This window comes from Nansenia antarctica (assembly GCF_963989245.1).
Source record: "Nansenia antarctica genome assembly, chromosome: 1".
Lineage (NCBI taxonomy): Eukaryota > Metazoa > Chordata > Actinopteri > Argentiniformes > Microstomatidae > Nansenia > Nansenia antarctica.
Window position 1 is genome coordinate 78,335,045 of NC_137674.1, and position 10,000 is coordinate 78,345,044.

The 10,000-nt window shown below is 47.4% G+C and overlaps 1 protein-coding gene across 1 annotated transcript in view; it reads left to right on the forward strand.

Annotated features, from left to right (window-relative positions):
- Positions 1-10,000, forward strand: part of LOC308153227 (protein diaphanous homolog 3-like) — a gene marked incomplete at both ends in the record, with an annotated part of 304,860 nt that overhangs the window by 170,439 nt on the left and 124,421 nt on the right. Inside the window, 2 exons of the mRNA XM_080526311.1 lie at positions 3,753-3,847; positions 4,700-4,801. Coding sequence (XP_080382437.1) covers positions 3,753-3,847; positions 4,700-4,801 — 197 coding nt within the window. The remainder of the gene's footprint in view (positions 1-3,752; positions 3,848-4,699; positions 4,802-10,000) is intronic.

Sequence of the window (10,000 nt, forward strand, 5' to 3'; positions counted from 1 at the left end):
AAAGCACTCAGCCATCAGTTAATCAAACAGGAGGGTAGTGGTGTGGGTGTGTGTGTGGGGGTGGGTGGGTGGATGGCTGTGTGTGTGTGTGTGTGTGTGTGTGTGTGTGTGTGTGTGTGTGTGTCTGTGTTGATGATTCCCTCACTCACCCCTCTTTGCATTTGCACACACGTGTACACCGTCTCCCTCTCTTTCTGCATCGTTCCCTCTTGTTTATCCTCCTTGCTTACCCTCCTTTTCTCTCTCTTTCCTACACGCCTACAGGTGCAGCCTGCTTGCTGTCACTCCTCTGATGACACACACACACACACAGACACACAAACAGACACACAGACAGACACACACACACACGCACACACACACACACACACACACACCTGATCTGCATCTCTCTCTCTCCCTCTCTTTTCTTTTCTCTCTCTCTCTCTCTCTCTCTCTCTCTCTCTCTCTCTCTCTCTCTCTCTCTCCCTCCCTCTCCTTCTGTTGCTCTGCTATGTGCTGTGTGTAACAGCGTCAGAGACAGTCATTTTTGCCACTGCGCCAATAAACCTGTAATAAGAACAGGAAGAGGAAACAGACTGAATGCACTACAGAGACATGAATTAAAGAATTAATGATCCTGGGCTCCAGAACACCTGCACCTCCTATGGCTCCTCAGAACACACACACACACACAGACAGTTACTCGCAAAATGCATTTATTATCAGGAGATCAGTTGTGCAGATGAACACCAATGCAATTTGAGTCTGATCCCAGCTGACACAGAGAGGAAGTGGGAGAGATGGAGTGTGTTGCTCCCAGACACTAATAAACATTCCTCCATGCTGCTTCTGTGGCTTCTAGAACACTTAGAATATCCCTCTGAATATACAGTAACCCTCTGCATGCACGTCTACGGCCCTCTCTCCCAGTCACTCCCAGTGGTGAACACAAGGGAGACCAGTTAATCACTTCAGTTTATTTGTGTATTGCTTTTTTACATCACTGTCAAATGGCAGCCTGCCAGTGGCAACATGTCAGCTAAAAGGGTTATGGCAGGATCATCGACTAAACAATTGTGTATTATATGCATTGTAATTATAATTTGGGAGGATCTGGGAGTTATTTTCCAGGGAAATATAGTCTGTCTGTAAATGTGTTTCATGCAATTCTACATATTTTTCAGCAACAATTTTAAACAGCAGTGGGCAAAAAAAGAAATCCTCTTTCAATGTAATAATGGCTTGTATCTAGGGTGCATATTTCACTGGGAGAGGGCAAAGTCAATATTCGCATGGAGTAGGCCTGCGGTGTGGACACAGGTCCAATGACTCTCTCTTAAATGAAAGCAGAAGAAGAAAAACAACAATAATATGAACCCTGAAGGACAACCTAGATTTGAAAAAAAGCAATGTGGATAACAGCCAAAAGCAATAGATAGAAATCACACAACAAACGACCCACTACAACAGTTACAATTTTCAATAACGATATCCACTAACATTCTCTTTTAAATAGCCTAAAGTGACCACATGAATCCAGCTTCAGTTCCTGCTGGACGGATGGCATTGGAGAGGAGCTCCACTCTACCACTCAGGGCAGGACAGCATGTGACTGAATACAAAACACTGTACAAGTTGTTGAAGATGTGATTGACTCTACATACAGTCATGACAATCTGACAGGCCTACTGACAGTACTGACAGGCCTACTCACAGTACTGACAGGCCTACTCACAGTACTGACAGGCCTACTCACAGTACTGACAGGCCTACTGACAGTACTGACAGGCCTACTGACAGGCCTACTCACAGTACTGACAGGCCTACTGACAGGCCTACTCACAGTACTGACAGGCCTACTGACAGGCCTACTCACAGTACTGACAGGCCTACTGACAGGCCTACTCACAGTACTGACAGGCCTACTGACAGTACTGACAGGCCTACTGACAGGCCTACTGACAGTACTGGGAAAGGACATCTCTAATACCCCAGGGGACCTGAGTGCACGTGGTACATGGGAGTGGAGTGGAGTGGAGTGGTCATCTGGGATATTCGACGGAGTTAGCAAGCTAGATAGTTAGCTGCCTGGTTAGCTGACTGGTTAATGATTTTTTATTTAATTTTTAAAACAAGAAGAAGAAAAAAGCGATGTTTTTAAAGAAACACAAACTAAAAATGTCACCCCCTGTTGTAGCTGTCAGTGTTTATGGTAAGACGTGTGTGGCAGTTGACACAGAGCTCATGGTGAATGGACTATTGTTGCAGTGTGTCAACACAGTGAGTCCACAGCGTGACGCTGACAGGCTGCAGGGTCCTGCTGTGTCTCCCTCTCTCTCTCTCCCTCACTCTCTCTCTTTCTCTCTCTCTCTCTCTCTCTCTCTCTCCCTCACTCTCTCTCTCTCTCTCTCTCTCTCTCTCTCTCTCTCACGCTCTCCAGAATGTTGCGCCTGAAAGAACCACACAAACAGACAGTGAGTCAGTGTCGACCTCGCAATCCTCTGCTTTTGATTGGCTCGTCAGGAGTTCAGGTTGCCATCATTTGGTCCAAGGACTATCCTCTGAAGGCCCTCTGAAATGTCTGACAGGGAAAAAACAAAAACACAGAAGTGAATGGGGCTGAACAGAGCATTGTGATATCGTTAGATTTTTGTCATGAGGAGAAGCTCCAAATCATATTTCCTTTATTCTCTTTGAACCTGGAGTCCCATATTGAACCACTTCAGACCCCTGTTGAGAACAGAACAATTGAAACCGCTTCTATTAGATTCGATTTGTTTGAGTGTGGTTTATTTTTCTCAAAACGACCTCCTCTTCCTCAATGTACCAGCCTCCGCTGATGCACGCACACACACACACACACACACACACACACACACACACACACACACACACACAAACGCACGCACACATTATTTGTGTACCTAAATCAGCGTGTTAGATGATTGAGGAGCCTGTGCTGAGCTGGTGGTCTAAGCGCTCCCAGATGACTCCACCTCATTGGCTCCCAGGCCTGTGACCTTTGTCTCATGTATTAAAGCTAAATGAGACTAATCAGCCAAGTCAAAGTGATACATTATGCACAGTGGAAATAAAAGAGGGATAGAGACCATATAACAACGAATGGAGGTGAAGGAGAGGAGCCTAAGCTGGGTGGGTGGGTGGGTGGATGGATGTGTGTGTGTGTGTGTGTGTGTGTCTGTGTGTGGGTGGGTGGGAGGGTGTGTGTGTGTGTGTGTGTGTGTGTGTGTGTGTGTGTGTGTGTGTCTGGGTGGGTGGGTGGGTGTCAGGCAGAACACTGCCCTCCTGCTGTTGGCTGTTGATGCCCTGATCATCGATTTAAGAGAAGTTTGTAAAAGTTGTAACAGTTCAGATGCACACACTCAGAAGCACCCCCCTCCCCCCACCCCCTCCTCCTCCCTCTCCTGTCACTACCTTCACAGAGAGAGATAAAGACAGAGAGAGAAAGACAGATATTGACTCTAGGGGTTATGTAAGCTTTGTGCATAAAACACCATATACATTTGATGCTTGCTCAGGCACACAACCAACATCTGCACTCAGTACACACAGTGTGTGTGTGTGTGTGTGTGTGTGTGTGTGTGTGTGTGTATGCAGTACAGCTGACTGCACTGCTACACATGGGAAGACTTCCATTCTTCCATGTCACACACACTGGAGAGAATTTAGGATGTTTCTCTGAAAAGACATTACGAGTATTTGCCATGCTCTTCAATGTTCTCTCTCTCTCACTCACTCTCCACCCCCAGCCATCTTTCTGGGATCGTTTCGTATGCCTTACCAGGAGATCAGCCGCATGATTGTGGAGGTGGACGAGGAGCAACTGACTGAACCCATGATCCAGGTACCTCTCCTCTCACCCTGACCCCCCACACACACCCCTGTTCCTCCTGGTCATCCAGGGACCTCTCCTCTCACCCTAACCCCCCCCCCCCCCACACACACACACACCTCCGTTCCTCCTGGTCATCCAGGGACCTCTCCTCTCACCCTAACCCCCCCCCCCCCCTACTCCTAACACCTCGACCTGACCTCGTGGTCTGTCAACATCGTGTCTAATCGACTACAGATTCTCCTCCCACAGCCACCGCTACTACCACTATCACTGCAGCTGGGGCAGAACAGCACACACACACACACACACACACACACACACACACACACACACACACAAACACACACAAACACACACACACGCACACATGCACATACACACACGCACACGTACACACACATATACACAGGCGCACACACAGGCAGATACATACATACACAGGCAGACACATAAACACACACACACACATAGTGAGTACTGTGCTACAGTGGACTTTAGAAATTGTGTTTTTAAACACAATTAAAGATAATTGTATGATATAGAGGTGAGAGGTTAATACACAGGAGAATGGTTTGCTGATTTCAGTTACCTCCTTTGGTGACGGTTGTTAACATCTATTCACAGTTCTTTTTAAAGTGCAGTGAAGGGAACTGTCAAACTAACATGTGGCTGTCTTAGTGGTGATTATGCCTGAGCAACTCATGAGTGTTATGTAGTCTTTTAGAGCAAGCAATTTCACTGAGCAGAACGTCTAATTTAACACCTACTCTCTCTCTCTCTCTCTCTCTCTCTCTCTCTCTCTCTCTCTCTCTCTTTTATCTCTCTCTCTCTCTCTCTCCCTCACTCCCTCCATCCCTACAGAACTTAGTTAAGCACCTACCAGAGCAGGAGCAGCTGAATGCCTTGGCCAAGTATAAGAGCGACTACAACAGCCTGTCAGAACCAGAGCAGTTTGGGGTGGTGGTGAGTATGCACGCACACACACACACACACACACACACACACACACACACACACACACACACACACACACACACACACACGCATTTTAAATGCTTTATTTATGTCCACATAAATACAAAGTGCATTAAGGACATAAACACTATCAGTGCAATCATTTAATTGGGAGTCATTCATTTACTTTTGTGACTGTACAGCAACCATCGTACATGTACAATATTAACACAGTGGATGTTTCAAATGTGATTTAACAGATACAACAGCATTACTGTAAAATTGTATCTACTCTAAGGGTACAAAAAGCAACGCCGTCTCCATATTGAGCGTCTACCGATAATAGCAGATACAGAGCAATACCTTGCTAACTGTTTAGCCTTTCTCTTGGAGATGTGGGCCATCTGAAGGCCCCTAACCACCAGCTTGTGAACATGACCCAGGCTGCCAAAGCATTACCTTTCCATCTCACTGCTGCCTCGCCTGTTTTCCCTCCCAAAACCTCCATGTATACCTGTGGGTAGGCCTGCCCTATGTACATGACAATCTATTCCCACGGTAAGCCTGAGCAACATACAATACATGTCACAGACGTGTAGCACAAAGGTATCATGTGTATGATGCTAGTATGCTAATCCTCTCAGCAGCTTAAGGCGGTAGCTAACAGGCATTGTGACGCCAAGCCACCTGATTCCCCTTAGCATTACTGCTGGAATAATAACACTACCTTAATGAAATAAGAATAATAACACTACCTTAATGAAATAAGCACCAGCTTTCCCCACCTCCCTGTGTGTGTGTGTGTGTGTGTGTGTGTGTGTGTGTGTGTGTGTGTGTGTGGTGTCTGTGTGTGTGTGTGTGTGTGTGTGTGTGTGTGTGCGTGTGTGTGGTGTCTGTGTGTGTGTGTGTGTGTGTGTGTGCGCCTGTGTGCCTGTGTGTGTGTGTGTGCCTGTGTGTCTGCGTGTGTCTGTGTGTGTGTGTGTCTCTGTGTCTCTGTGTGTGTGTGTGTGTGTGTGTGTGTGTGTGTGTGTGTGTGTATGTGTGTATGTGTGGTCTGATAGCCCAAATAGAGTTTGGCTAAGCAGATCATGGTTGTCACGCGCTGATGGGCTCTGGTGTATTCTTGTGAATACCCTGGTGATCCCTCCTTCCTAAAACACAACTAAAGCAAGGAAGGGTAATTAACATGCACACACTCCCTCCATCCCTCCCTCTTTCTCTCGGAGGCTTAAAAGAAAAGAAAGGACAGCCGTGGACCAGGCTGATAATTTCCTCACATTAAAGTGCGACGTCGTAACCCAATTATGTCTCAAACGCTTTCTTAAGGACTCTTCCACGGGAGATTTATTCCTACAAATGCGTGACAGCTGTTAAACATCCCTCCAAAACGCCCGATCCCCTTTGCTGCCTTGAAACACACAATGACACTTTCAATAGAACGCGCGCGTGCACACACACTCACGCGCACACACACCACCCACCCACACACACACACGCGTATACACACACACACACACACACACATACACACACACACAAACATAGGGACATGAATGTACTCACACAATGTCCCATTAAGGTACAAGAAGCAGTATGTGTTTTGTCATTCCTATTGTAATCCCAGAGCCCATCTTTATCACTGTTGTGATGGAAGGTCCGACACTTTCTTATCAGGCAGGCAGCATAGCGGCGGAGCTGCAGAGCAGCGTCAGGCGTGCATGTGGAGCTAACACCGCTGTGATGTCCTCTCTGGGGCCTGTTTGATAGCAGCAGTAATCTGCAGCCTACACCGGGCCTCCCTCTCTGAATGCAGAGCAGGGCACCTTTCCCACCGCGCCCACAGCATCCTAAATATTAGGTGTCAGAGCGTCCGGCGTTGAAGAAGTGATTTGTGGGTAGCCTTGCCTTGCTCGCCTGGCGTCGGGCGGCAGCCATGATGGAATAAATAACCAATGGGCTGTAGCCCGGAGACAGACGCGGCGCCGGTTGTCTCGCCGACCGTGTCATGGCCGACCTTGGGCCCTGATTCACTGTGGCTCCGGCAGGACTGGGGGGACTGCTAATGAGGAGGGGAGCAGGAAGTCTGCGTGAAGGAGGCAGGGGTGGGAGGCTTGGAGGGATGGAGGGATTTCCAGCAAGGCCCTGAATCGGCTACTATCAGCGGCCAGGATCCACACTAAACCTTGGCAGCACATCACCCTTACCCTGCAACAACTTCACCGGCTCCCCTTAAAATACAGACTCTCCTCCAAGGTCCTCCTCCACACCTTTAAGGCACTCCATGGCCTGGCTCCTCCCTACTTAACCCACCTACTCCAACCACCCTCCACGTGGTCTCCGATCCTCCGACACTGACCTCCTCGCACTAGGCGACGCACACTTGGCGAACCGAGCCTTTTCTGTCGCTGCACCCGAGCTGTGGAACACCCTTCCACCAGCCACCCGATGCTGTGATACTTTCAATGCATTCAAGAGTCAAGACCCATCTGTTCAGACAGGCCTTCCTACAGCATGGCATGGGTCCTGAGGCCCAACTATTCTCAATAGTTGCCTGAGTTTGTAGTTGTATAGTTTTAAATCGTTTTTTAAAATCTTTTTTTCTCTTTTTTTTCACAATCTTGGAGAGAGAAGAGAGAGAGAGGTAGGGCTAGTTGGAGAGGGAGTAGGAGAGAGAGACTGAGAGAGGGGGTAGGACTAGTTGGAGAGGGAGTAGGAGAGAGAGAGAGAGAGAGAGAGAGAGAGACAGAGAGAGACAGAGAGAGGGCTAGTTGGAGAGGGAGTAAGAGAGAGAGAGAGAGAGAGAGAGAGAGAGGGCTAGTTGGAAAGGGAGTGAGAGATAGAGAGAGAGAGGGGTAGAGCTAGTTGGAGAGGGAGTAGGAGAGAGAGAGACATATTATGTGGGAGATGGATAGAGTCAGGTAGGCCTTAATAGAACGAGGGAGGAAGAGAAAGGGGTTGAATGAGAGATGAGAAAGAGAGTCTCACCCTGCCTGACACTCCTGTGTTGTGTATCTCGCCAGGGAGAAGTGAGGAAGTTACGGTAGCCACGGTTACATAACGCTGTGCGTTGGTGCGCTGCTTTATGTATGCGTGCGTGGGCTCACTGAGGGCTGCGGTGCTGCATGTGTTTTAACTCCGCAGAAAAAAAACTCACAGGTTCAAAGGGAATCGTTAATTTGGGATTGTGCAAGCGCAGGCTTTCTACACCCCCTTTGGACAGTGTCTCCTGTCGCTCACGGGAACTGTCACACTCAGGTTGCACCCTGACTCTTTTGTTTCTGTTTGAACTAAGAACAGGGAACCTAGGGGACAATGCTGGATCTGCCTATAACACAGTTAAAACCATGTGGGAACATACAGAGAAAGGTATGGCTGATTTGGCATGCGTGTGTGTGTGCGTGTGTGTGTGCGGGTGCGGGTGCGTGTGCGCGTGCGCGTGCGTCGGGTGTGTGTTTTGTGTCTCTGAATGACTCCACTCTGTCTCCAACTTGGCTCAGTGGTAAATCATGTGTGACAGCAGAGAGACAAATGCAGATTTCTTTCTTTAGTTTAGTTAGATGCAGTCAAAACTGCTTCCATGGACTCAACTGATGTGTATATTTATATAACTGCTCGCTCAGGGGAGAAGGAAAACGTTTTATGTGAGGGCCCTGAGTCGAGGGGTTGCTGTGGTAGCTTGATCCGTTTCCCCAACACACACACACACACACACACACACACACACACACACACACACACACACACACAAACACTTGTCCTTTCCCAGAGGGACTGTTTGAGTCATACTGTCCATCTGATGCAGAGAGAGACAAGTTGGATAGACAAACACAAGATACTATAGGACAGTGCTACAAGTGACTACTGACTGTAGAACTTGGTCCTTATTTGAAAATAGCATTGACCTAAAACTCTCTCCTACAGTTGGTGTGAGTGTGCGTGCGCTTGATACGCCACATGAGTGCCATGGTTCACTCCAGGTGAAGCCAGTCGAAGGGCATCACCAACCTGATTGACAAACCTATAGCCGGCTCGGTCAGAGAGATCGAGGGCTAAATAATTATGTGTGTGAACATCCTTTTCCCTCTGTCTCCACTCTAGAGCAACATCCTTGTCAAACATGTATGACTCAGGGCTCACTCTGCCTCCCAGTCTGTTTCATTAAGGATTAGACAGAGGTTGACACACCACGGTGGCGCTCACTCGCTACAACATGGCAGAGTATTGACACGCATAAATTAGACAGCTCGTCGGCTCCCTTTTATTTTTAATTTTTTTGATTAAGTTCTCCCTCTGTTTGAGTTCCTCCCTCCATCTGTGTTCTACTTCTTTTTTTGTTTAGTTTTTTTTTGTTCCTATTTATCTAATATTTTTTTTCACTGTGGTGTTCATTGATTTTGACAGGCTTTGTTTCGGCCGTGGTTTTAATGAGGCTGTTTAGCTGTGCGGTACTGGAAGGATGTTCAGGTTTGAGAGAAAGTCAAACCCTATTAAAAGCCTAAGGAAACAGAAACACTGGCTGATCAGGCTTGGACACCGTCGGGGGCTGAGGAGTCGTACTGGATGTGGACTGTCTGTCTTTGTTTCTGAATATCTATCTACACATTTCTCTACCTCCACATGGAACAGGACAGCATTATATTTTAGTATCAGGGGGTCTGCACAACTGGTACCTTCGTTTTTCATCTTCCAAATGATAAGATTCATTATTAGTATTTAGTTTTTGGTTTTGGTACCGGTCTCTTAGGGTGTTTTGTCCCATTTGTATTCATTATCTTCAACCCCACAGTAACTAATCTTACTGAAACAATAACTGCTCTGTCTCACAGCTGAAAATAGCCCGTGTGAGATTAATCTCTCTCCTTATTGTGTTAGTTTACCTCTTTAGACGTGTTGTTGTTTGCCAATATGTTGTGATGCAGATACGTGAGGCCCCCAGCGGCCCCAGCCTCCTGTCAGATGAACTAATGTACACACACATCTCCGGAAGGGGGGGGGGGTGATCAGCTGGTGCTGTCGTGCTCTCTACCCACTGTCAGAGCAATACACACACACACACACACACACACACACACACACATACACACAACTCTACAAAGCCATAATTAAACCCTTAGTGGGGACATAATATCATAGTGCGTGCCCTCATCTGCCTTACCAGGAGCACAATATATAACACACACACACACACACACATAATCAAAAAAACAA